At 54.9% G+C, this 27,518-nt stretch overlaps 3 protein-coding genes across 4 annotated transcripts in view; 2 read left to right on the top strand and 1 right to left on the bottom strand.

Annotated features, from left to right (window-relative positions):
• Positions 1-2,482: 2,482 nt before the first annotated feature.
• Positions 2,483-7,129, top strand: CENPA (centromere protein A). The gene is made up of 4 exons (XM_015878589.2): positions 2,483-2,612; positions 2,697-2,794; positions 6,462-6,539; positions 6,957-7,129. Exons 1-4 carry the CDS (start codon positions 2,531-2,533, stop codon positions 7,089-7,091), a joined length of 393 nt encoding a protein of 130 aa, XP_015734075.1. The 5' UTR covers positions 2,483-2,530; the 3' UTR covers positions 7,092-7,129.
• Positions 7,130-7,201: 72 nt separating this feature from the next.
• Positions 7,202-11,335, top strand: LOC107321560 (steroid 21-hydroxylase). Of its 2 annotated transcripts, none has more exons than XM_015878580.2 (10): positions 7,202-7,606; positions 7,935-8,024; positions 8,500-8,651; positions 8,794-8,889; positions 9,235-9,342; positions 9,703-9,789; positions 9,861-10,046; positions 10,335-10,504; positions 10,632-10,708; positions 10,811-10,914. In XM_015878580.2, the coding sequence occupies exons 1-9, from the start codon at positions 7,270-7,272 to the stop codon at positions 10,690-10,692; spliced, it is 1,287 nt and encodes a 428-aa protein (XP_015734066.1). In that variant the 5' UTR covers positions 7,202-7,269; the 3' UTR covers positions 10,693-10,708; positions 10,811-10,914. The 2 variants fall into 2 exon arrangements, with proteins under 2 accessions (XP_015734066.1, XP_015734065.1); XM_015878579.2 differs by lacking the exon at positions 10,632-10,708 and adding an exon at positions 11,009-11,335 and having other exon boundaries at positions 7,206-7,606.
• LOC107321567 (tenascin-X) overlaps positions 11,287-27,518 on the bottom strand; it is a 24,336-nt gene continuing 8,104 nt past the window's right edge. Inside the window, 26 exon segments of the mRNA XM_032448003.1 lie at positions 11,287-11,433; positions 11,698-11,861; positions 12,218-12,379; positions 12,618-12,714; positions 13,268-13,419; positions 13,757-13,877; positions 14,412-14,536; positions 15,546-15,839; positions 16,177-16,473; positions 17,110-17,316; positions 17,319-17,361; positions 17,363-17,403; positions 17,740-17,779; positions 17,782-18,041; positions 18,682-18,969; positions 20,160-20,354; positions 20,357-20,383; positions 20,386-20,457; positions 20,789-20,813; positions 20,815-21,080; positions 21,743-22,039; positions 22,669-22,965; positions 24,371-24,664; positions 24,992-25,288; positions 25,949-26,242; positions 26,619-26,915. Of these exon segments, the coding sequence (XP_032303894.1) occupies positions 11,353-11,433; positions 11,698-11,861; positions 12,218-12,379; positions 12,618-12,714; positions 13,268-13,419; positions 13,757-13,877; positions 14,412-14,536; positions 15,546-15,839; positions 16,177-16,473; positions 17,110-17,316; positions 17,319-17,361; positions 17,363-17,403; positions 17,740-17,779; positions 17,782-18,041; positions 18,682-18,969; positions 20,160-20,354; positions 20,357-20,383; positions 20,386-20,457; positions 20,789-20,813; positions 20,815-21,080; positions 21,743-22,039; positions 22,669-22,965; positions 24,371-24,664; positions 24,992-25,288; positions 25,949-26,242; positions 26,619-26,915 (4,733 nt within the window). The 3' untranslated portion in view covers positions 11,287-11,352.

The following is a 27,518-nucleotide window of genomic DNA, read 5'->3' as shown; positions in this document are numbered from 1 at the left end:
TTACTGGGATCAACTGGGAGTGTGCTCAAACTGGGTTTGAATGGGAGCAACTGGAATTGTGTTGGAACAAACAGGGATCACACTGGGACCAATTCATTGAATCACTGAATCATAGAATTGTTTGAGTTGGAAGGGACCTTTAAAGGCCATCTGGTCCAACCCTCTGCAATGAACAGGGACACCTACAGCTCCATCAGGTGCTCAGAGCCCCATCCAGCCTGACCTTCAGTGTCTCCAGGGATGGGGCATCCACCGCCTCTCTGAGCAACCCATGCCAGTACCTCACCACCCCTAGTGTAAAAAACTTCACCTCCCTCACCCTGCTGGCCACGCAGCTTTTGATGCAGGCCAGGACACAGATGGCTTTCTGTGCTGTGAGGGCACAGTGCTGGCCCATGTCCATCTTTCTGTCCACCAGTACTCCCAAGGTCTTTTTGGCTCCATCCTTACATCCCCTTACATCCTTACTGAACTGCTAGTTGCTGCAACCCACATGCAAGACCTTGCACTTGGAGTTGTTGAACTCATATTTGTCAGCCTCAGAAATTCTATGGGTTACTCTGATGTAATCCTTGGACACTATGGGTGAGCAGCTATTCCATCCTACAAAAATGTGCCAGTTCAAGAATGAGACTGACTTACCCTTTACCATGGTAACTGAGAATCAGAAAACAGAAGTAGTGTATATTCTCCTACAAAGCCTATTAGTCATTGCAAGAGATCAGCAATTTGCCAAGCTGTTTCATTCAGTCAGAGGGTAAGCTCAATGGGCCAAAGTTTGCATGTGCTTGCCTCCCAAGAGGGGCAAAATGCACAATTTGGAGCTGTTATTAGAGAGCTCAGTCATTTTATGCATTTTAAGTGAAACAGTAATGAATGGAGATTTAGGTACCACGCAGAAATTTATCCAGGTGTTTCAGAAAGGGCTTTTCTTTTTAAAATTGCCCAGAAGCCAAACTTTATTGCAATATACTGTAAGTGCTAATACTGAAGCCTCGGACACACTGGATCCCCAAACAACTGAACTTGTGTATGGCATCACTGATGTGTGGTACAGGCACAACCGTCTCTTCACTGCAGTCATCCTCAGGTATTCTGAATGCAGCAGGCAAGGCTGTGTGGCTGTGTTTACATTCACAGCTGTGGGCACATGCAGCTGGGAGGGGTGATGTACTGGCCTGCCATCATGCGGGGCACATCTACATCATGCTGCCGTGCAGCAGAGGAGATCATAGAATCATAGGTTCTCCCATCCTAACTGCAGCACTGCACGTGCCCAGTGTGCAGCATAATACTGGGAAGACAGAACGAGGGAAGATCAAATGTAATTCGTTTGGCTGTGAAGGAAAGACCCTACAACACACCTACAGTGCACAGACGAGCAACAGCCCATGAATCAGGAACAGATTCAGCTCTCTGCCTCTCCTGACCAGTGTCCTCTGATGCTTTAGGAAGGGCAGAAGCAGCTCGGGAGCTTGGGGCTTTCCAGTTATTATTTTCTTCTTAAAGAGCAGTTCTCACTTATTTCCTCATGGTGATCTCTCCGCAAATCATGTAGATTTTAATGTGTTTTCCCTTTTTCTGGAAGGAGGGAATCAGTGCTGTGCCACAGAATCACAGAATGACCCAGGTTGGAAGGGACCTCAAGGATCATGTAGTTCCAACCCCCCTGCCTAGCAGGGCCACCAAACATACACCTTTACTAGATCAGGTTGCCCAGGAGACCCTATAGATACCCATAGAGACCCCATAGACCCCATAGATCCCCATAGAGACCGCATAGATCCCATAGATCCCCATAGAGACCCCATAGACCCCGTAGATCCCCATAGAGACCCCATAGATCCCCATAGAGACCCCATAGACCCCATAGATCCCCATAGAGACCCCATAGACCCCATAGATCCCCATAGAGACCCCATAGATCCCCATAGAGACCCCATAGACCCCATAGAGACCCCACAGATCAGGTTGCCCATGACCCTGTCCAACCTGGCCTTGAACACCTCCAAGGACGGGGCATCCACAACCTCCCTGGGCAGCCTGTTCCAGGGCCTAACCACTCTCCTAGTGAAGAACTTCCCCCTAACATCCAACCTAAATCTTCCCTCTTTTAACTTAAAGCCATTTCCCCGTGTCCTGCTATTGTCAGCCCTTTCCAAGAGTTTATTCCCCTCCTGGGGGTAAGTTCCCTTTAGGTATTGAAAGGCTGCAATGAGGTCACCCCGCAACCTTCTCTTCTCTGTGCCAGAGGTGCACAAGCAGCACAATTGGGATCATATTGTGGTTAGATTGGATCACACTGGGTCATAAAAGGCCCATCCGGTCAAAAAAGATCACAATGGGTTATAAATGGGTTGAACTGGGATCAGAACGGCTTTAATCAACGCACAGTCCTCCGAGCCACCATAGAGTCTACCCCCCTCCCTCCCGCAGCCTAGAGCGGCTCAGCGCCATTTCCGGCTTCCGAGCGCTGAGCGGATGTGACGTCACTCCAGGGCGCGCGATTCGAATTCCGGCGGCCGCCATTATGCCGCGGCCTAAACCGCACTCCCCGCGGCGCCGGAGCCGCCCCCCCACAGCTCCCCCCCCGACCCCCCGGAGACCCCGCGGTGAGTGCAGCCGGCGATGGGGGGGGTGGGATTGAGAGGGGGGTGTTGTTTGTTTTCTATCCCGTCTTTTCGCCTTTATTTTAGTCCGCCGGTATCGGCCCGGTCAGAGAGCGCTGAAGGAGATCCGCCGCTATCAGAGCAGCACCGCGTTGCTGCTGCGCCGACGGCCCTTCGCTCGTGTGGTAACGGGACGGGCCCGAAACGGAACCCACCCCCATAACACATAACGGGGACCACAAAAGTGGGGACCCCCCCCGAAATAGGGACCCCCCCAGAAATGGAGACCCCCCCCCAATTGTAGGGACCCCAGCCCCAAAGTGAGGACCCCCCCCCCAAAAAATACCCCTGAAATGGGGACCCCCCAAAAAATAGGACCCCCCCAAAAGTGGGGACCCCCCCCAAAAATAGGGACCCCCTCAGAACTGGAGATCCCCCCCCCAATAGTAGGGACCCCAGCCCCAAAGTGAGGACCCCCCCAAAAGATGGGACCCCCTCAGAAGTGTGGACCCCCCCAAATGTAGGGACCCCCTAAAAGTGGGGACCCCCTCCAAAAATAGGGGCCCCTTCAGAACTGGAGACCACCCCCCAATAGTAGGGACCCCAGCCCCAAAGTGAGGACCCCCCCCCAAAACTAGGGACCCCAGCCCAAAGTGGGGACCCCCTCCCAAAAGTAGGGATCCCCCCAGAAGTGGAGACCCTACCCCCCAATAGTAGGGACCCCAGCCCCAAAGTGGACCTCCCCCAAAAGAATGGGACATCCCGCAGTGGGGACCCCCCCCAAATGTAATGGACCCCCCCAATAATTAGGGACCCAGCCCCAAAAGTGAGCGACCCCCCAAAGTGTTGGGACTCTCCCCCCAGAAGAGTGGAGACCCACTCCAGAAGTAGTGGACCCTCCAGCTCCAAAGTGGGACCCCCCCAAAAGTAGGGACCCCCCGCCAGAAGTGGAGGATCCCCCCCCAATAGTCTAGGGACCCCACCGCCAAAGTGAGGACCTCCCCAAAAGATGGAGACCCCTGAAGTGGGGACCCTCAGCCCAACAGTGGAGACTCCCCCCAAAAGTAGGGACCCCCCCACTAAAAGTGGATACCCCCTCCCCATATATAATAGGAGACCGGCCAGCCCCAAGTGGGAACCCCCCAAAAAATGGGACCACTCCCCGAAGTGGGGACCCCCTCCCAAAAGTAGGGACCCCCCCAGAAGTGGAGACCCTACCCCCCAATAGTAGGGACCCCAGCCCCAAAGTAGGGAACCCCTTAAAAGTGGGGACCCCCCCCAAAATTGGGGACCCCCCCAAATGTTGGGACCCCCTCAAATGTTGGGACCCCCCCAGAAGTGGAGACCCTACCCCCAAATAGTAGGGACCCTAGCCCCAAAGTGAGGACCCACCCCAAAAGATGGGACCCCAGCCCCAAAGTGGGAACACCCCAAAAGATGGGACCCCCTCAGAAGTGTGGACCCCCCCAAATGTAGGGACCCCCCCCAAAAATAGGGGCCCCCTCAGGACTGGAGACCACCCCCCAATAGTAGGGACCCCAGCCCTAAAGTGAGGACCCCCCTCCAAAAGATGGGACACCCCCGAAGTGGGGACACCCAAAAAAGTAGGGACCTCCAACCAAAGTGGGGACCCCCTCCCAAAAGTAGGGACCCCCCCAGAAGTGGAGACCCTACCCCCCAATAGTAGGGACCCCAGCCCCAAAGTGAGGACGCCCCCAAAAGATGGGACACCCCCGAAGTGGGGACCCCCCCCAAATGTAGGGACCTCCCCAAAAGTGGGGACCCCCCCAAAAATAGGGACCCACCCAGAATTAAAGACCACCCTCCAATAGTAGGAACCCCAGCCCCAAAGTGAGGACCCCACCCAAAAGTAGGGACCCCCCCAAAAGTAGGGACCCACCCAAAAGTAGGGACCCACCCCCGAAGTGGGGAACCCAGCCCAAAGTGGGGACTCCTCCCCAAAAGTAGGGACCCCCCCAAAAGTAGGGACTCCCCCCAGAAGTGGAGACCCCACCCCAATATTAGGGACCCCAGCCCCAAAGTGAGGACCCCCCCAAAAGATGGGACACCCCTGAAGTGGGGACTCCAGCCCAAAGTGGGGACTCCCCCACAAAAGTAGGGACCCCCAAAAAAGTAGGGACTTCCCAAAAGTGGAGACCCACCCCAGAAGTAGGAACCCCCCCCAAAAGTAGGGACCCCCCCATAAAAGTGGAGACCCCCCCCCAATAGTAGGGACCCCAGCCCCAAAGTGGGAACCCCCCAAAAATGGGACACCCCTGAAATGGGGACCCCCCCAAAAGCAGGGACCCCCCAAAAGTGGGGACCCCTCCCAAAAATAGGGACCCCCCAGAAATGGAGACCCCCCCCAATAGTAGGGACCCCAGCCCCAAAGTGGGAACCCCCCAAAAGATGGGACACCCCCGAAGTGGGGACCCCAGCCCAAAGTGGGGACTCCCATCCAAAAGTAGGGACCCCTATAAAAGTAGGGACCCCCCCAAAAATAGGGACCCCCCCAGAAGTGGAGACCCCCCCCCGAATAGTAGGGACCCCAGCCCCAAAGTGGGAACCCTCCAAAAGATGGGACACCCCCGAAGTGGGGACCCCAGCCCAAAGTGGCGATTCCCCCCCAAAAGTGGGGACCCCCAAAAAAGTAGGGACCCCCCTAAAAGTGGGGACCCACCCCAGAAGTAGGGACCCCAGCCCCAAAGTAGGGACCCCCCAAATAAGTGGGAACTCTCCAAAAAACTGGGGACCCCCCCCAAAAGATGGGATCCCCCAGAAGTAGGGACCCCCCCATAAAAGTGGAGACCACCCCCAAAATTAGGGACACCACCCAAAAGTAGGGACTCCTCCCCAAAAGTAGGGACCCCCCCAAACTGGGTAACCCCCCAAAAGTGGGTACCCCCCCAATAGTAGGGACCCCAGCCCCAAAGTAGGGACCACCCCAAAAGTGGGGACCCCCAAAAAAGTAGCCCCCCCCCAAAAAGTGAGGACCTACCCCCGAAGTAGGGACCCCGGCCCCAAAGTGGGAACCCCCCCCAAATGATGGGACCCCCCCAGCAAAGGTGGGAACCCTCCAAAAGATGGGACACCCCCGAAGTGGGGACCCCCCAAAAAAGTGGGGACTCCCCCCCAAAAGTAGGGACCCCCAAAAAAGTAGGGACCCCTCCCCAAAAGTAGGAACCCCCCCAGAAGTGGAGACCCCCCCCTAAAAGTGGGGACACTCCAAAAGTAGGGACCCCAGCCCCAAAGTGGAGACTCCCCCCAAAGAAGGAACCCCCCCCAAAACTAGGAACCCCCTCAAAGTGGGGACCCCCCCTAAAAGATGGGACCCCCACCCAATGTTGGGACCCCCCCAAAAGTGGGGACTCCCTCAAAAAGTGGGGACCCCTCTCAAAGTGGGGACCCCTCTCAAAGTGGGGACCCCTCTCAAAGTGGGGACCCCACCCCCAAATGTGGGCATCCCCCCCCCTCCAAATGGAACACCCCCAACTGGGCCCATACCCAAAACGGGACCCTTCATACCCAAAATGAGAACCTCCCCCCCCAAAATTGGGGTCTTCCCCCAAAATGAACCCCCCTTCAAAATGAGACCCCCCCCCAACCTTTCTCGCGACGACCCACATGCCTCCCTCCCCCCCACTCCCAATGGGCAATGCCTCATTGTCCTTGTGCCCCCCCCCCTACCAGACGCCTGATCCTTGGACTCATGCTGTCCCCCCCCTTCCCCCTCCTCGTTGTCCTGTGCCTCCCTGTCACATCCCTTGACTGCAATGCCACCATCGGCCCCCCTTCATGTTCCCAATGGCCCCCCCTCTATCCCCCCTAATTCCCCCGCCTCCCCCCCCCCAGGTACGGGAGATCTGCCTACTCTTCACACGGGGCGTGGACTACAAGTGGCAGGCTATGGCCCTATTGGCCCTACAGGAGGTGGGGTGGCCCTATGGATTCTCTTTTTTTGGGTGGTGGTGGTGGGGTGTTTTAGGATACCCCCCCATAGCGTGGGGGACACTTTGGGTGCTGCTGGCGGGCTTTGTAGTGCCCAAAAAGGGTTTATTGGGGGGGGGGGGGGGGCTGATTTTGAGGTCCCCTTTGTGCCTGGGGGTCTCTTTGGGGCTTGGGAAGGGCTCTATGGGGGTGAGGGGTTTTGGAGGGGGGGGCGGTTGGAGGTTGATGAGATATGGAATTATTGAGGTTGTAGGGAAGGGATTTGGGGTTGGTTTTATGGGGGGGGGGTGTTGTTTTGGAGGATGTGGTATTTATGGGGTGGTTTGGAGGTAGGAATTGACACCCCCCCCCCCCTCCCCACTTTGCTTTATGGGGGATGCCCACCCCGGGGTCCTATAGGCAGCAGAGGCGTTCCTGGTGCATCTGCTGGAGGACGCCTACCTGTGTTCACTGCACGCTCGGCGAGTCACTCTGTTTCCCAAAGACTTGCAGCTGGCACGGCGCCTACGGGGGCTGCAGGGGGAGGGCTTCTGAGCAGTCCCCCCCCCCCGTAATAAATACCCCCTCCCCTATTCATACTCATGGGGTTCTGCTGCTGGGGTGGGGTTATGATAATGGGGAGGGGGGGGGCACGCAATGGGTGGCTCTGGAAGCACTTTGAGGGGGGGCACACGCTGATGTATTTTTATGAGAAAAACCTGTATGTTTTATAATGAATTTTGGGGGGGGGCGGGGTGTTGCAACTCGATGCCCCTGTTCTGGGAGGAGGGTTTTGGGTGTGGGGGGGGTGGAGCTTTTGGGGTCCCTCCCCTTCATAAGGTGTTATAGGGGCAGAGCTGGCCCCCCCCCCCACACACCCCATAGAGCAATGGTGGCGGTGATGCTTCTGCTGCTGCTCCTCCTCGCCCTGATCTGGGGGGGGTCAGCCAGGCGGGGAGGGGCACCGTGGTGGGGGGTCTTCCACCTTCTGCACCCAGAGGGGCCACAGCACCTCCACATCCTCACCCGAACCTATGGGGACCCCTTATGCCTGCGCCTGGGGGGGCGAGGTGAGTAGGGGGGGCACCTTCATGACCCCCCCCCCAATCCCCCTGACCCCCCTTGGGGCCCCCCTGACCCTCTCTTCCCTGTAACCCCCTACTCCTTGGGACATTGAACCTTCCCCCTTTAAGACCCCCAAACTCACAGGCTCCCCAGAATTACCCATTGAGAGGATGGAGGGAGCCCTCGTCCCCCCCCCCCCCCCCCCCCCCCCCCCCCCCCAACTCCATCCTGGTACCTCTCACCTCCCCCCCTCCCTGCTTTCAGGGTCCCCATGAGGGTCCCTTCCCTCCAACCCACTCATTTTTTGCTCCTCTTTCTCCTCCCCCCCCATAGAGGTGGTGGTGCTGAGCTCTGCAGCCGCCATCCGTGAGGCTCTGGCACGACGCTGGGGGGACTTCGTGGGACGCCCTCATAGTTACCTGGGTATGGGGGGGGCTGTAGGGGTTGGGGGGGGGTCCCCATGAGGTTTGAGTCAGAGGGAGGTCTCTGTGAATCTTCAAGGGGGGTTCTTTGGGATTTGTGCTTCTGGGAAGGGTCCCAGGAGGGATCTGTAAAGATCTCTATGGGTATCTGAGGGGGTTTGAGGGTTCTGGGGGGTCCTAATTGGTGTCTGAGGTGTTCCCATGGGTTTTGGGTGGAGGGGGGATGGAGCTAGGAGAGGGGGTGACCCTATAGGTCACTGTTGGTTATCTGGAGGAGGTACTGGGCGGGGGTCCCCATGATCTCTGAAGGAGTCTGGTTGGATTTTGGGGGGGGGAAAGGTCTCTAACATTCCCTATGGGTGATGGAGGGGTTGCTGTGGGTGGCTGGGGTACACCAGATGGGTCCCATAGGATCCCTATATCTCTCTGAGGGGACTCTGGGAGGTCCCATGGGTGATACGGGTGTCACCCCACAGCGTCCCTGGTGTCCCGTGGGGGGCAGGACCTGGCACTGGGGGATGCATCCCCAGAGTGGAGACGGCAGCGGGGGGCAACGCGGGGAGCGCTGGCACGAGCTGTGAGACACCTGGAGCCCATCCTGGAGCTGCAGGGCTGGGCGCTGTGCAGGGTGAGCACCCCAACATGGGGCCCTCCAACCCCAGTTGGACCCCATCAGCCCCAGGGCCGTGCTGCCCTTCCCCTTGACTTATGCTAACCCCCCGCTGTGTAGCACCCACGCCTCCTCAGTGACCCCAATTCCTGCCCCACAGGAGCTGAGCTCTTATGGGGCTGCCCCAGTGGATCTTTTTGAGGCGTTTGCGTTCCATACCTGCAGCACCATCTGCCGTCTCGCCTTCGGGGACCTGGTGGGTACACAAGGGGGGCTGTGGGGTCTGGATGCCACCTGGGGGAGCAGGGGGGCTCAGGTGCCACTTACAGGGGGGCTCAGATGTCCAGGTGCTACTCAGGGGGTCCCAGGTGTCTTTGGGGTGACCCAGGTGTCCAAGGAGGGTGGATCCCAAATGCTTAGGTGCCACTTGGGGTTTCAGCTATCCAGATGCTCCTTAAGGGGATGCAAGTGTTGAGGTTTCCCTTTGGGGATGCAGCCACCTCTAGAGGGACCCAAACAACCACATATGTGTTTAGATTCAGATGTCTCTGGGGGGACCCTGGTGTCCCTGTGGGGTGACCCCAAGCCCTGTGCCCCACAGATGCCCCCCGAGGCGGAGGTGCGCTCCTTTACACGTTGTGTGGTGGAACTGCTGGAGGTTTGGGGCCGGGCCAGTGTGCGGGCACTGGATGTGCTGCCTCCACTAAGGGTGAGCCCTGCAGGGCCCTATAGGGCATATGGGATTGGTGTGGGGCTGGGAAGGGGGGATACAGGCATGGGAGGAGGTGGTATAGGTCCATGTGGGGCTTCAGGGGTCTATAATGAGATTGGGGGGGAGTTATAGATGGTGCTGGGGTGTCTGTATGGGGTTGAGGGGCATTAAAGTGGTTATAGAGCCCTGGGAGGGTGTTACAGGGTCTGTATGGGGCTGGGGGGGGGATTCTCTATGGCTGTCTTAGGTTGGAAATGATCTATGGGGTTTGTATGGTGCTGGGAGGGAATATGGGGCCACTATGGACCCAGGGGTGCTCTGTAGGGCACTGTGGGGGGGGTCCCTTATATCCCACAGGTGCTGCCCAACCCGGGGCTGCGGGAGCTGCTGCGCCTGGTGAAGAGCCGTGACGCCTTCGTGGAGACCCAGATCCGATGGCACCAGGTGGGGATGTGGGGATGTAGGGACAGAGGGGGGGCACACAGCCCCAGGGGGTGACACATGTGTCCTCACAGGGCTGCGCTTCCCCCCCTGCGGACACAGTGCTGGGGGCACTGCTGGGGGGGGACCCCACTGTCCCTATGGGGCCACTGGGGGGGGACCGCCTGCACATGGCCCTCGTGGACCTCTTCATTGGTGGCACTGAGACGACGGCGGCGGCTCTGCTGTGGGCTGTGGCCTTTCTGCTGCACCATCCCCAGGTGACTCCACGTCACATCTGTATCACATCTGCTTCCCCACAGGTCCCATGAGTGTCCCCTCCTGTAGCCCCACTGCACTTCCCCATAGCACCACGTGCACATCACATCCATGCCTACATCCCTATGTGGATAATGTCCCTGTGGTGCCCCCACCCGTGTCCCTGGTGTCCCCATGGCCATCGCCAAATTGTTACATCCATGTCTGTGTCCCCATGCAGGGGAGGGCTGCCCCATGAATGACTCAATGGTGGCACTTGGTGACACACACTGACATGTCTCCTGTCCCAGGTGCAGGACCGGGTGCGTGCAGAGCTACGCCAGGTGCTGGGCCCCACAGGGACCCCAAAGCCAGGGGATATGGGGCGACTGCCTCTGCTCCGTGCCACCATCACTGAGACCCTCCGCCTGCGTCCCACTGCGCCCCTCGCGCTGCCCCACTGTGCCCGGCGCCACTCCAGGTAAGGCCAGTAACACCAGTATGGACCAGTACGGGGCCATAAAGACCAGGGGGAGCCAGCACCAACCAGTGTGGGCCACACATCCACCTGCAGAACCATGCAGCACTGTGTCAGTGTTTTGCATTAGAATGAACCACTGTACACCACTACAGACCAGCATGGACCTACCAGTAGGTTGGCCCCAGTAGAGCTCATCAGCACCCAGTAAGCCCTAATAAAGTTCAGCCGGTCCCAGTAAGTCCCAGTATGTCCCAGTTGGCTGCTGTAGCTTCTGGTCCGTCCCAGCAGCACTCTGTCCCTTCCCAGCATTGCAGGAATGCTGGTGCCTGCGGGATCCATCATTATCCCAAACCTCTTCGCTGCACACCACGACCCCAAGGTCTGGGACCGTCCCGATGAGTTCCTGCCCGGTATGTGTGGATCCACCCTATAGATGTGGGCTCTGAAAACTAGGGTGGGTTCCTTTCCATACAGCCACTCTCTGACCTCTGTTCTGCCCCACAGAGCGGTTCCTGCAGCCGGGGGCCCCATGGCGAGCGCTGCTGCCCTTTGGCTGTGGGGCACGCTCATGTGTGGGGGAGGCGTTGGCTCGGGCAGAGCTCTTTGTGTTTTTGGGGCACATCCTACAGCGATTCCGCCTGGAACCACCATCTGATGGGGCTCTGCCCCACTTGGGGGTCACCGCTGGCACCGTGCTGCGCTGTGCCCCATTCCGCGTGCGTCTCGTGCCCTGCCCACCCCACAGCTCCTGAGCACAGTGTGTGGGATGCATGGGTCAGTGCTGGTTACTCGCAGCTTTATTGACCCCATAAAAGGCTCCACTGCACCCCACAACCTTTCTAGTGCTCTCAGTCACGCTGCGGCCGCAGCTTCATCTCCGTGAAGGGGATGGAGTACTCGAAGCCCTTCCAGGGGTACCAGTTGATGCCCTGCAGAGAGGGAGGGGGGACCTTGGTCATGCCCTATAGACATAAATAGGCCCTACAGGGGGCCCCAAAATACCCCCTACTCCCCTGCCCCAGCTTTTAGAACTTTTAGAGGGCCCCATACTCATATAGGAGAGACATGGGGCTAAAAGGACTTCACAGGGGGTAACCCTCCATATTTAGCCCACATAACCCCCATGGCGACTCCCTCCTGACACATTGGGTGTTTGTATGCCCCCAAAGACCCCTTTACAGTCCCCATAGTACCTGGTGGTCTGTGGGCACCCCATAGCGCCCGTTGAGGTTGGCGTAGTGGCAGTTGCGGTACCACCAGGCTCCGGTGTAGGCAACAGCACAGGGCCTGGGACGGCCCCGGGGGTCGTGGTCCTTCGTGGAGAAGGGGCTCCCAGCATGGTAGGACAATGCATCCCCTGTAGGACCCACAGCAAGGTTATGGGGACCCCTAAAGAGAGCCCTCCAGGATGCCCACATTGGGTTCAGAGTCCCAAGGATGAGCCACAGACCCCCCCCAGGAGCCCCCACATCCTCGTACAGACCACCCTATGGGAGCAGAGCATCCCCAGGAACCCCCTGGGGCTCCCTGCGGTCCCAATGGGTCAATGATCTGAGACCCCTGCAAGGCCCCCTCATTGTGGGCAAGCAGACCATCCCCTATTCTCCCCAGGATTCCCCCCACCTCCCCATGATCTGGGTATCCCGAAGAGCCCCCCCGTGCGTCAAAGTCAACCCTAATACCCCCCAGGACTCTCCACTGCCCCATACACACCAGCTGTGCCACTGTAGGCTCCGAGATGGAGGCGGAAATTGTCTTCAGGGCCACCGACAGCGAAATCCCGATAGCGGGCGAAGGCATTTTCCGATGGTGTCCGGAGATCCACGCGCAGCTCCGTGGGCCCAAAGGCCGTCAGTGTGTGCAGCGCCACATTCCCTGCCCCACATCCCACAGCCGTCATCATCCCTACCCTACAGGCCCACCTGGAGTCCTGCCCCATACCCCCCCCCCCCGCCAGCCCCCTCCCCACACACCCATCTGGGATCCCACCCCCTGTCCTAGTGGGGTTCTGTCCCACACCTTGCAGCCATCAGCCATCCCCAACCCAGTTTGTCCCCCTCCCACCACCCCCCTCACACCAGACCTCAATCTCCCCATGTTTTGGGGTCCTCACCCAGCCAGAACTCCCCAGAGACGTTCCCGAAGCCACGGACGTACTCCTCCCACCCCCTCCAGAAGTCAGTGCTCCCATCCATGCGACGCTGGAATACCTTTGGGGGGTAGTGGGGAGGGGGGTCAGAATCCCCACCACTGCCCCTTGACCCCCCATTACCTTCCCATAAACCTCCAGCATTGCACCCTAAAACCTTCATATTGTCCTCTAGGGCATCCTATTGCCTCTCCCAGGCCCACCATAGCCCCAAATTGCTCCGTGGGTTCTCCCCCATTTATAGTTCCAGGGGGGTTACTGGGATCCCCATGGATGGTATAGGGGGAATGTGAGTCTCATAGGAACACTGGGATCCCCTGCAGTTCCCAGAATTACCCCAACTGCCCCACAAGACCCTTCCCATTAAACTCCCCTAAGTCTTCCAGCCTCCCACACTCCATTCCCCATTGCTTCTCAACCCCCACAGAACTCCCTCCGCCCCCCATATACCCCAAATGCCCCCAGTTGCTCCATGGGACTCCTCTTGTCAATACCCCTATAATGGCAACCATGGAGCCATCCACCAGACTCCATGACCCTCATTGCCCACCAGACTCATAGCACCCCACAGACCCGCTAGATCCCCCGTTTCTCTCCCTCGTCCCCAGCCCCACCAGCCAGCCGCCTCCATCGCTCTCCATGTCGCAGAAGACTCTCAGTGGCCGCCGTCGGTCGCCTCCGAGGAAGATGAGAACCTCTCGTGAAGGCCCTGGTCCATTGAGCTGCTCCTCAGCGCAGTCCCGAGGGTGTGGATGTGGAAGGGGAGCTGTGGGACAGAGCAGTGTAGGTGCCCCCACCCACAGGACCCAACCAGTTGGTTCACCTACCAAGGGATTAGGGCATCCCGCTGTCCCCCCACCTAATGAACCCCCCTATGTTATTATTGTTATTATTATTATTAAATATTATCATTATTCAGGTACTTAGGAACCCCAACAGAGCCCCCCACCCAAGGATGCAGATTCCTGTGTACCCCCTCCATACTTCAGGACCCAGCATCCATGCGTCCCCATCACCCCAAAGCATCCAGGTATTTGGGTACCCCAGAGTCCCCCTCCCAAAGTGCCCCCTCCCACCCCACAGGACCTCCTTTCCCAGCTCACGGGTGTCAAAAGTGGTCTCGAGGGGCTCCAGCCCCCGGCCCCGGAGCTGCACCTTATAGTGTCCAGTGGGCTCCAGGCCCCACAGCTCCTTGGATGTTGCCTCAGGGGGCAGCTTCAGTGTCTGGGGGGGAGAGGGGAGGGGAAGCATGGGAGGGTTATTGGGTTGCTACAGGGGTCCCCAAAGGGCATTACAGGGGTATTTAATGTCTCCAGGGAGCATAAAGGGGCCCAGGAGGATGGGAGTGCTGCAAAAGTAGTATTAGGGATCTCATGGGATGGTGGGGTGCAGTGGGGTTCTTAGGGTGCCTGGGTGGTGTGGGGCTTTTGGGTTCACCCAGGGTAGGAACAAGGTCTCCAAGGAGGTTATTTGGGTCTCCAAAGGGACATTGGGATCCCCGAGGGGAAATCTGTGTCTCCACAAGGAATACTGAAGTCTCCAAAGGGGTGAATGGGGTTCTCACAGGGCTGTGGGGGTACCCAGAATAATACTGTGGTCTTCAGGGATGCCATGCTGGTCCCCAGAAGAAGTCCTAGGGTCACAAACAGGGTTGTAGGGGAGCCCTAGGATGTTACTGGTATCCCCATAGGAATACTGGGGTACCCTGAGAGATACTGAGGTCCCCTAGGAAGTTCAGGGAGTGCTATGGGGTCTTACCTTCACAGGGCCACTGGGGGGCCCGTAGATGAGCTCGTAGCCATCAGGGGGAATATGGAGAGGTGCCCAATGCAGCTGAGCACCGCGGGGCCACAGCGTCCCCACCCATAGTGTTCCTGGGGCACCTGGGAAGAGATTGAGGGCACTGAGACCTGCAGCCCCCTGTGGATCTTCCACACTCTCCCTCCTTCTATCAACTCCTTTTGGACCCCCCAAATGCCTCCAAGAGAGCCCTGCTCACCCCCCTATAGCACCCACTGACCACAGAGACACTCCCACCCCACTGTAGTATCCCAGTGACCCCCACCCACACTACTCCCACACCCAGGGGGCATTGGGGTGCCTTATAGATCTCCTATAGCTTCCACTGGGACACCTCCCACCCGAGACTCCACACCATCAACTATTCAGCTCTCCTAGCATTTAAACTGCTTTCATAAGTAGGGTTTAATTCTTGGGTGACCCTGTATGAAGCCAGGAGCAAAAAACAACGGTCCTTCCTGGTCCTTTCCAACTCAGCTATAGTCTATACTGGAAGAGTCCAACCATCCATTGTAGATCCCTCCAACTCTCAACAGCGCATCCAATAGTCCTTCCAACCATCCACTGCTCCACAGAAACGCAGCCTTCCATCCAACCACCAGCCATATGTCACCATAGATTCATCCTACAATCTCTTCTATTAAAAACAATCCATTGCGCAAGTCATCCGCATACAAACCACAGCGTGAATGATCCATCCACTACTAAAACAAAATCTCTCAAAGGTCAAATAATGTTGATATTGCAACAAAAAAAGAGCAAGTTGACCTTGCCAGGACCCTGCCCACTCTACACACAGGTTCAAAGAGGCAATGATATAGGAGCCCAAAGCTCTTCATTCAAGTATCCCTCCATGCACCAATCAGTCAATTGCTCTAACAGCCAACGTCTCATCTCAACAGCCACCACTCCATCCATTCCCCATTGGTCTCTTCATTCTTCATGCACTGAATTACGAATCCTTCCCTAAAGAGGCACCCAACAACTGTTCCAATTGCCAGAGGAAATCAAGATCCCCAGCACAGGCCATGATTCAGCTTCTACTTCTGCTGCAAAACCCAGAGCCCAAAAGGTGCCAATTCCTGCCCTCACCTGTGACTGCATCAGTGGAGATGGGGCCCAGCCTTTTTCGCCCCCATATCCCATACAGGTTGAACTTGTAGCGGCGGGACGGAACCAGCCCGGGCACGGTCACTGTGCGCGACCCACCGTCCACGGGCAGCACCTGCGGCTGGCCTTGTGCATCCTTGTACTGCACCGTGAAGGAGTCAAAGGAGCCCTCGGGGATGCTCCACTGCAGCTGGACGGAGTCGGGGCTGACATGGGATGCTGTCAGCTCACCCAGGCGTGGTGGGGAAGGTGGCTCCTCCTTTGCTGGAGCTGCAGCTGCAAGACAAAGTAAATGTCCACACACCCAACAAGCCACGTGTTCATCACCTTACAAAGCATTCACAAAATCATCCACCTGTGCTCACTGAAGAGTTATCTACTCAACCACCCAACCTTCCATCCATCCAAACATCCATGCAACCAAGCCCTCAACACTCATCACTACCAACTACTCCTTCAATCCTGCATGCTCCCATCCCTTCATACACTCCCACTCTGACATGGAACAGTTGCATTCCCATTTAGAACCCAGCCACCAGCACAGCCCAGCGCACAGCTCCTGCCATGCACCAAGCTCAAGACCCAGAGAGGAGCAGCATGCAGGGGCCCTCACCTGTGATGGTGTCAGTGGAGATGGGGCCCAGACGTGTTTGCCCCCAGACCCCATACAGGTTGAACTTGTAGGGGTGGGATGGCAGCAAACCAGACACAGTCGCTGTGCGGGACCCACTATCAAAGTGCAGCTCCTGCGTCTGGCCTTGCACGTCCATGTACTGCAGTGTGAAGGAGTCAAAGGTGCCCTCGGGGATGCTCCACTCCAGCTGGACAGAGTTTGGGCTGACATGGGATGCTGTCAGCTCTCCGAGGCGTGGCTGGGATGGTGGTTCCTCCTCCTCCGTCTCTTCTGCAGCTGCAACACAGAAGGCACAATGTAGGATTGAAGCTTGGTCCTTTCCATCGGTCACATCCATCCATCCAATCACCGTCTTCCATCTTTCTTTGAACCTACTTGAACCATGTAACCCAGCTGCCATACCTTCACACCATTACCATCCAGACAGCCAGATTCCTTCCCACCATTCACACAAGGATTCTCTCTGTTCCTCTACCCAATCATTTTTCTATTCAGTCACTCATTCAGTTCAACAGACCAAGGGACACATAAGTCCTTCCACCCAAGAATTAACTCATTCCCCTGTGTGCATTCCCATTTATTTTATCAGTCCACCAAGGATCTACCTATACATTCTTCACAACCCATTCATCTATTCCCAAAATATTCTGCCCTTCCTTTCTTCAAGTTTTTCTCCATGCATTCAAGCACATACTCAAACAGCAACTATCTTATATGGGCAGCAAGCACTCCATCCATTCCCCATCGGTTACTTCACACTTAGGCATAACTTTCAATGGAATCTTCCCTAAAGAGGCACCCAACGGTCGTTCCCAATGCCAGAGGAAATCAAGATCCCCAGCACAGATCACGCTTCAGTTTCTATCACTGCTGCAAACCCAGAGCTCAGCAGGTGCCAATTCCTGCCCTCACCTGTGATGGCATCAGTGGAGATGGGGCCCAGCCTTTTTCTCCCCGACACCCCGTACAGGTTGAACTTGTAGCGGCGGGACGGCACCAGCCCAGGCACGGTCACTGTGCGCGACCCACCGTCCACGGGCAGCACCTGTGGCTGGCCTTGTGCATCCTTGTACTGCACCGTGAAGGAGTCAAAGGAGCCCTCGGGACGGCTCCACTCAGCTGGACGGTGTCGGGGCTGACATGGGATGCTGTCAGCTCACCCAGGGCGTGGTGGGGAAGGTGGCTCCTCCTTTGCTGGAGCTGCAGCTGCAAGACAAAGTAAATGTCCACACACCCAACAAGCCACGTGTTCATCACCTTACAAAGACATTCACAAAATCATCCACCTGTGCTCACTGAAGAGTTATCTGCTCAACCACCCAACCTTCCATCCATCCAAACATCCGTGCAACCAAGCCCTCACCACTGATTACTACCCACTACTCATCCAATCCTGCGTGCTCCTATCCCTTCGTACATTCCTAATCTGACACAGAACATTTCCATTCCATTTAGAACCCAGCCACCAGCACAGCCCAGCGCACAGCTCCTGCCATGCACCAAGCTCAAGGCCCAGAGAGGAGCAGCATGCAGGGCCCTCACCTGTGATGGTGTCAGTGGAATGGGGCCCAGACGTGTCCCTGACCCCACACCGCCATACAGGTTGAACTGGTAGGGGTGGGATGGCAGCAAACCAGACACGGTCGCTGTACGGGACCCACTATCAAAGTGCAGCTTCTGTGGCTGTCCGTGCTCGTCCATGTACTGCAGTGTGAAGGAGTCAAAGGAGCCCTCGGGGATGCTCCACTCCAGCTGGACAGAGTTTGGGCTGACATGGGATGCTGTCAGTTCTCCAAGGCGTGGCTGGGATGGTGGTTCCTCCTCCTCCATCTCTTCTGTAGCTGCTACACAGAAGGCACAATGCAGGATTGAAGCTTGGTCATGTCCATCAGTCACATCCATCCATCCAAACACCCTCTTCCATCTTTCTTCGAACCTACTCCTTACTTGAACCGTGTAACACAGCTGTCATTCCTCCACACCGCCACCTTCCAGACACCCTGGTTATTGTCCCACCATTCACACAAGGATTCTCTCTGTATGTCTACCCAATCATTTTTCTATGCAACTACATATTCAGTCATACATACCAAGGGTCAGTTAACTCCCTCCACCCAAGAATTAACTCATTCACCTGTGCACATACCCATTTATTTTATCAGTCCACCAAGGATCTACCAACCCAACATTCACCCATGCATCTATTCTCAAAATATTCCACCCTTCCTTTAATTCTTCCATGTATCTGCCCATTCATTCAAACAAATACCCAAACAGCCACTATCTAATATGCGCAGCAAGCACTCCATCCATTCCACATTGTTTCCTGCTTACTTCACACACCAACTAATGGATACTTCTCTAAAGAGGCACTCAATGGCTGTTCACACTGCCAGAGGAAATCAAGAACCACAGCACAGATCACGCTTCAGTTTCTATCTGAAGCAAACCCAGAGCCCAAAAGGTGCCAATTCCTGCCCTCACCTGTGATGGCATCAGTGGAGATGGGGCCCAGCCGTTTCCGCCCCCACATCCCGTACAGGTTGAACTTGTAGCGGCGGGACGGTGCCAGCCCGGGCACGGTCACTGTGCGCGACCCACCGTCTACAGGCAGCACCTGCGGCTGGCCTTGTGCATCCTTGTACTGCACTGTGAAGGAGTCAAAGGAGCCCTCGGGGACGCTCCACTGCAGCTGGATGGAGTTGGGACTGATGTGAGACGCTGTCAGCTCACCCAGGCGTGGTTTGGATGGTGAGTCCTCATCTTTCCTTGCTGTTGGTGCAACACATTGGGCACAATGTTGTGCTTAAACGTTTCTGGTCTATCTTTCCCTCCACCCATTCATACATGCCTCCATCTATTTGCATGCACACTATTCCATAACTCTGGCCACTAATTTAACCTGTCATTCTGCCTACTCAGTACTCTATGTACCCATATACCATATATTATGGACTCTGTCCTGATCGGCACTGAATGAACCATAGACCTAACCATCAATGCATTAATACATTAATCCCCAAAATCAATACATCCTAACCCCAATGGTAGTATCCATCCATTAATGTACCAGCATTCTAATCATATAGCCTTAGAATCAACTCAGCATCCTGCAGTCCCTTTATTCACCCAAACACTCACCCACCTATACTTACATGCACTTCTTTAACTGCAAAACAGATCACTCCTACAATCTTCCAGTCTACAGCCTTAACATAATTCTCCCCAGCCATTCATCCATGTAATCGTCAGGAGTTGGAGGAACAGTGACAACAATTTAACCACCCAAACATCCACCAACCATCCAACCACCCAACCAAGCCACCACCCTCCAACCAACCATCAACCAACAAACCAACAACCATCAAAACAACCGACCAGTGACTGAGACATTGCTTGAGCTCTTTTCACACCCCTCCCTTCCTCAACTTATTTTACAACAATAATTAACTTATTTCATTAACATTATTAAAACCATGTGCTTATGCAATACTCCATCCACCCAATTCCCCATTTCCATATTCAATCACCCATTTATCCCATCTTTGAGTACATAGAAAGATCTGACCCATCCATCAAATACACCAGCCATCCACACAAAAAAGACCAACCATCCACAAAAAGAGATGGACATACATCCTAAGGTCCATTATTTCCCTCTTTCTGCCATTTAACTATTGACCCTACCAGAAACCAGTATATCTTGACACTCTAGATTTTACTTGCACTCATCCCTTCCCATAATTCTCATTGCTCTAACCACCCACCTTTAAGTAAAGCTGTATACAGGCTCTCCAACCTTCACACAGCCACCCATTCACCTATCCAATACCAAACCATTGCCCAAAATTTAACCACAGTTCCCACAGTGCAAGAAGTAATGAGTGCAGCCCCAGGCAAGGTAGTAGCTGTATTCCAGTCACACAGAATAAAAGAGACATAGGGTGAGCAGGAGCACTGACCTGTGATGGCATCAGTGGAGATGGGGCCCAGCCGTTTCCGCCCCCACAGCCCATATAGGTTGAACTTGTAGCGGCGGGATGGCACCAGCCCAGGCACGGTCACTGTGCGTGACCCACCGTCCACAGGCAGCACCTGCGGCTGGCCTTGTGCATCCTTGTACTGCACTGTGAAGGAGTCAAAGGAGCCCTCGGGACGCTCCACTGCAGCTGGACGGTGTCGGGCTGACATGGGATGCTGTCAGCTCTCCCAGGCGTGGTGGGGAAGGTGGCTCCTCCTGTGCTGGAGCTGCAGCTGCAAGACAAAGTAAATGTCCACACACCCAATTAGCCATCTGTTCATCACCTACCAAACATTCAGCCAAGCATCCACCTGTGCTCACTGAAGAGTTATCTGCTCAACCACCCAACCTTCCATCCATCCAAACATCCGTGCAACCAAGCCTCACCACTGATTATACCCACTACTCATCCAATCTGCGTGCTCTATCCCTTCGTACATTCCTAATCTGACACAGAACATTTCCATTCCATTTAGAACCAGTCACCAGCACAGCCCAGCAAAACGGCTCTGCCATGCACCAAGCTCAAGGCCCAGAGAGGAGCAGCATGCAAGGGCCCTCACCTGTGGATGGTGTCAGTGGAGATGGGGCCAAGACCGTGTCTGCCCCCAGACCCCATACAGGTTGAACTGGTAGGGGTGGGATGGCAGCAAACCAGACACGGTCGCTGTGCGCGACCCACTATCCAAGTGCAGCTCCTGCGTCTGGCCTTGTGCATCCATGTACTGCACTGTGAAGGAGTCAAAGGAGCCCTCGGGGACGCTCCAGTCCAGCTGGACGGAGTTTGGGCTGACATGGGATGCTGTCAGCTCTCCGAGGTGTGGCTGGGATGGTGGTTCCTCCTCCTCCATCTCTTCTGCAGCTGCAACACAGAAGGCACAATGCAGGACAGAAGCATGGTCCTGTCTACAGCTCACATCCAAACAAGTATCTGTCCATTCAATCACCCCCTCTCTGTTTCCTTTCCTCTTCATCTTTGAATCATGTAACCCAACTGCCACTCCTTCATACCAACAGCATCCAGACACCCAGGTTACTCACCCACCATTCATACAAAGATTCTCTTTGTACTTCTAGGCAATCACTTTTCTATGCATCCACACATTCAGCCCATCTGACCAAGGGACAATTGGACAATTAGCTCCATCCACTCAAGAAGTAAGTCATCAACCTGTGAACATAACCATCCATTTTGCCAGTCCACTAAGGATTTACCTATTGATTTTTCACCCATTCATCTATTCCTCCTTTATTCCATTCATCTTTTCACAACTTCGTGATTCTGTTCATCCATTCCAACAGATAATGAATCAACCAGACACCATACCATTTCAACAGACAACACTTCATCCATTCCCTATTGGTCACTTCATACTTCACACACTGATTAATGGATCCCCCCTAAAGTGGCACCCAAAAGCTGCTCCCGTGGTCAGAGGAAATCAACATTCCCAGCAAAGGCCACATTTCAGTTTCTATCTGCAGCAAAGCCAGAGCCCAGCAGGTTCCAATTCCTGCCCTCACCTGTGACAGCATCAGTGGAGATGGGGCCCAGCCGTTTTCGCCCCCACACCCCATACAGGTTGAACTTGTAGCGGCGGGATGGCGACAGCCCAGGCACGGTCACTGTGCGCGACCCACCATCCACAGGCAGCACCTGTGGCTGGCCTTGTGCATCCTTGTACTGCACCGTAAAGGAGTCAAAGGAGCCCTCGGGGACGCTCCACTGCAGCTGGACGGAGTTGGGGCTGACGTTGGATGCTGTCAGCTCTCCTAGGTGTGGCTGGGATGGTGGTTCCTCCTCCTCCATCTCTTCTGCAGCTGCAACACAGAAGCCACAATGCAGGATAGAGGCTTGGTCTTGTCCATGGCTCACATCCAACTAAGGATTCTTCCATCCCATCTCTGTTTCCTTTCTTCATTCATCTTTGAAACATGTAACTCAGCTGCCATTCTTTTACATGGCCAACCTCCAGACACCCAGGTTCCTTTCCCACCATTCACACAAGGATTCTCTACGAACTTCAATCCAATTATTTTTCTATGCAACCACACTCTCAGTCCAGCAGAGCAAGGGACACTTACTTAATATTCCACCAGGGCATGTTCATCCACTGTGTGAGTGGACCAAGGATCTACCTACCCATTGTTTTACCAACTACCTATTCCTTAACTATACCACCCATCCTCTCACTCCTTTATTGTATCTGTCCATCTATTCTAACACACAGTTATTTAAGCAGCTACCATGTCATCTCAACAGCCATCACTCCATCCATTCCCCATCGGTCACCTCACACTTATGCATAACTTTCAATGGATCCTTCCATAAACAGGCACCTAAAGCTGCTCCCGTTGCTAGAGAAAATCAAGATCCCCAACACAGGCCATGTTTCAGATTCTACCTGCTGCAAACCCAGAGCCCAGCAGGTGCCAATTCCTGCCCTCACCTGTGACCGCATCAGTGGAGATGGGGCCCAGCCTTTTTCGCCCCCACACCCCGTACAGGTTGAACTTGTAGCGGCGGGACGGAACCAGCCCAGGCACGGTCACTGTGCGCGACCCACCATCCACAGGCAGCACCTGCGGCTGGCCTTGTGCATCCTTGTACTGCACCGTGAAGGAGTCAAAGGAGCCCTCGGGGACGCTCCACTGCAGCTGGACGGAGTCAGGGCTGACATGGAATGCTGTCAGTTCTCCTAAGCTTGGCTGGGATGGTGGTTCTTCTTCCTCCATCTCTTCTGCAGCTGCAACACAGAAGCCACAATGCAGGATAGAGGTTTGGTCCTGTCCATGGCTCACATCCAACCAAGGATCCGTCCGTCCCTTCTCTCTCTCTCTGATTCCTTTCTTCATTCATCTTTTAAACATGTAACTCAGCTGCCATTCTTTTACACCACCAGCATCCAGACACCCAGGTTCCTTTCCCACCATTCACACAAGTATTCTCTAGGAACCTCAATCCAATCATTTTTCTATGCAACCACACGTTCCACCCAACAGAGCAAGGGACACTTAATCAGTATTCCACCCAAGGTATGTACATCCACTGTGCCAGTGGACCAAGGATCAACCTACCCATTGTTCAACCAACTACCTATTCTTTAACAACAACAGCCTTAACAACAACAACTTTAACAACAAGATCCCCAGGCAGCCATATAGGCTTGTGACGGAGTGGCTGGAGTACTGTGTGGAGTAAACAGACCTGGGGATACTGATTGATGCTCGGCTGAACATGAGCCAACAGTGTGCCTGGGAGGCCAAGAAGGCCAACAGCATCCTGACTTGTATCAAAAACAGTGTTACTAGCAGGAACAAGAAGGTAATTGCCCCCTGTACCTGGCACTGGTGAAGCTGTACCTTGAGTACTGTGCTCAGTTTTGGGCCCCTCGCTGCAAGAAAGACACTGAGGCCCTGGAACGCGTTCAGAGGAGGGCTACAAAGCTTGTGAGGGGTCTGGAGCACAGGCCTTATGAGGAGAGGCTGAGGAAGCTGGGATTGTTCAGCCTGGAGAAGAAGAGGCTCAGGGGAGACCTCATTGCTCTCTATAACTTCCTGAAGGGAGGTTGTAGTGAGCTGGGGGTTGGCCTCTTCTCTCGTGTAATCAGTGATAGAACTAGAGGGAATGGTTTTAAGCTGCGCCAGGGGAGGTTCAGGCTGGACATTAGGAAGTATTACTTTCTCGGAAAGGGTGATGAGGCATTGGAATGCACTGCCCAGGGAGGTGGTTGAGTTGCCGACCATGGAGGTGTTCAAGAAAAGTTTGGATGTTGTGTTGAGCGATATGATTTAGCTGGGAAGTATTGGTGATTGTTGGACTGGATGATCTTCTAGATCTTTTACAACCTTGATTATTCTGATTCTGATTCTTAAGTATACCACACAACATTTCACTCATTTGTGTATCTGTCCATCCATTCTAACACACAGATATTTAAGCAGCCACCATCTCATCTCAACAGACAGCATTCCATCCATTCCCCATTGGTCACTTCACACTTACGCATAACTTTCAATAGATTCTTCCATAAAAAGCACCCAACAGCTGCTCCAATTGCCAGAGGAAATCAAGATCCCCAGCACAGGCCATGATTCAATTCCTACTTCCTGCAAACCCAGAACGCAGCAGGTGCCAATTCCTGCCCTCACCTGTGACGGCATCAGTGGAGATGGGGCCCAGCCGTTTTCGCCCCCACAGCCCGTACAGGTTGAACTTGTAGCGGCGGGACGGTGCCAGCCAAGGCACGGTCACTGTGCGTGACCCGCCATCCACAGGCAGCACCTGTGGCTGGCCTTGTGCATCCTTGTACTGCACCGTGAAGGAGTTAAAGGAGCCCTCGGGGATGCTCCACTCAAGCTGGATGGAGTCGGGGCTGACGTGGGATGCTGTCAGCTCACCCAGGCGTGGTGGGGAAGGTGGCTCCTCCTTTGCTGGAGCTGCAGCTGCAAGAGAAAGTAAGTGTCCACACACCCAACAAGCCACGTGTTCAACAACTTACCAAGCATTCATCAAAACATCCACCTGTGCTCACTGAAAAGTTATCTACTCAACCACCCAACCTTCCATCCATCTAAACATCCGTGCAACCAAGCCCTAACTACCCACTACTCCTCTAATCCTGCAGGCTCACATAGCTTCGTACATTCCCAATCTGACACGGAACATTTCCATTCCCGTTCAGAACCCAGTCACCAGCACAGCTCAGCACATAGCTCCTGCCATGCACCAAGCTCAAGGCTGAGAGAGGAGCAGCATGCAGGGGCCCTCACCTGTGATGGTGTCAGTGGAGATGGGGCCCAGACGTGTCTGCCCCCACACACCATACAGGTTGAACTGGTAGGGGTGGGATGGCAGCAAACCAGACACAGTCGCTGTGCGCGCCCCACTATCCAAGTGCAGCTCCTGTGGCTGTCCATGCTCATCCATGTACTGAACTGTGAAGGAGTCAAAGGAGCCCTCGGGGATGCTCCACTGCAGCTGGACAGAGTTTGGGCTGACATGGGATGCTGTCAGTTCTCCAAGGCGTGGCTGGGATGGTGGTTCTTCCTCCTCCACCTCTTCTGCAGCTGCAACACAGAAGGCACAATGCAGGATAGAAGCAAGGTGATGTCCATGGCTCACAGCCATCCATCCATCCCGTCACCCTCTCTTTGTTCCCTTTCTTCATCCATCTTTGAATCTACTCCTTATTTGTACCTTGTAAGGCAGCTGCCATTCCAGCATCCAGACACCCAGGTTACTGTCACACCATTCACACAAGGATTCTCTCTGTACATCTATCCAATCATTTCTCTATGCAATCACATGTTCAGTCCAACAGACCAAGAGACACTTACTCAATATGTCACCAAAGGATTATTTCACTCACTCGTTCACATACCCATCCACTGTACCAGTTCACGAAGGTTCTCTACCTGTCCATCCTTCAATGAACTACCTATTCCTAAATTATACCACCCATTCTTTCTATCCTTTGTTTATCTGTCCTGTCCATACATTCCAACACACAGTTATCTATCAGCCACCATCTCATCCCAACAGACAGCACTCCATCATTCCCCATTGGTTCCTGCTAACTTCATGCACCAACTAATGGTTACTTCCCTAAAGAGGCACCCAACAGCTGTTCACACTGCCAGAGGAAATCAAGATCCCCAGCACAGGCCATATTTCAGTTACAACCTGCAGCAAACCCAGAGCCCAAAGGTGCCAATTCCTGCCCTCACCTGTGATGGCATCAGTGGAGATGGGGCCCAGCCGTTTCCGCCCCCACACTCCGTACAGGTTGAACTTGTAGCGGCGGGACGGTGCCAGCCCGGGCACGGTCACTGTGCGCGACCCACCGTCCACAGGCAGCATCTGTGGCTGGCCTTGTGCATCCTTGTACTGCACCGTGAAGGAGTCAAAGGAGCCCTTGGGGACGCTCCACTCAAGCTGGATGGAGTCGGGGCTGACATGGGATGCTGTCAGCTCACCCAGGTGTGGTTGGGGTGGTTGTACATCCTTTGCTGGACTAGCAGCTGCAGTAAAAATGGAGGAATTCACAGTGAAAGCTTCTGCCCATCCACCTCTCCATCTATTCAACAACCAACCAAACATTGATCCAACCACCCAGCTGTACTCCAAGCACCAGTTTACTTAGGCATTTACTTAGACACCATTCATTTCATCCTTCCTTATTTTCCATCCATAATTCAGCTGTTATCAATCATTCCCTAATTTGTTCCTCCTCGAATCTTGCATGCTTGCATCCCTACATACGTTCCGGATCAACAACAGGAAAAAGTTTCCTTCTCAAGCAAGATGAGTGTAAGCAGGAGGAGCCATGAAAGGCTCCTGCCACAAGATGACACCACTGTCCGCCAAATTACATGGATGAGCACACAGCATCCTCACCTGTGACTGCATCAGTGGAGATGGGGCCCAGCCGTTTCCGCCCCCACACCCCGTACAGGTTGAACTTGTAGCGGCGGGACGGAACCAGCCCGGGCACGGTCACTGTGCGTGACCCACCGTCCACAGGCAGCACCTGCGGCTGGCCTTGTGCATCCTTGTACTGCACTGTGAAGGAGTCAAAGGAGCCCTCAGGGACACTCCACTCCAGCTGGACAGAGTCGGGGCTGACATGGGATGCTGTCAGCTCTCCAAGGCGTGGCTGGGATGGTGATTCTTCCTCCTCCATCTCTTCTGTAGCTGCCACACAGAAGGCACAATGCAGGATAGAAGCTTCTTAAAAATCCATCGGTCACATCCTTACATCCATCCAATCACCCTCTCTTTGTTCCCATTTTCCATACAACTTTGAATCTACTCCTTACTTTTGAACCATGTAACCCAGCTGCCATTACTTTAGAACAGATCCATCCAGTCACCCAGGTTCCTGTCCCACCATTCACATAAGGACTTCTCCATACTTTCATCCAATCATTTTTCTGTGCAAGTATACATTCTGTCTAACAGGAAGGCCGCAGACTGAGGGTTGTGGTCAATGGCTCTATGTCCAGGTGGAGGCTGGTAACATGCGGTGTCCCTCAAGGGTCTGTCTTGGGACCGGTGCTCTTTAACATCTTTATTAATGACACTGATGAGGGAATTGAGTGCACCCTCAGCAAGTTTGCTGACGACACCAAGCTGACTGGTGCAGTCGATACGGTGGAAGGAAGGGATGCCATTCAGAGGAACCTCGACAGGCTGGAAAGCTGGGCTCGGGTGAACCTAATGAGGTTCAACACAGCAAAGTGCAAGGTTTTGCACTTGGGCCGGAAGAACCCCAGTCACCTGTACAGGCTGGGAGGA

This window comes from Coturnix japonica, chromosome 16, assembly GCF_001577835.2.
Source record: "Coturnix japonica isolate 7356 chromosome 16, Coturnix japonica 2.1, whole genome shotgun sequence".
NCBI lineage: Eukaryota > Metazoa > Chordata > Aves > Galliformes > Phasianidae > Coturnix > Coturnix japonica.
The sequence above is the reverse complement of the archived record's forward strand: the minus strand, read 5'-3'. Positions and strand labels throughout refer to the sequence as shown.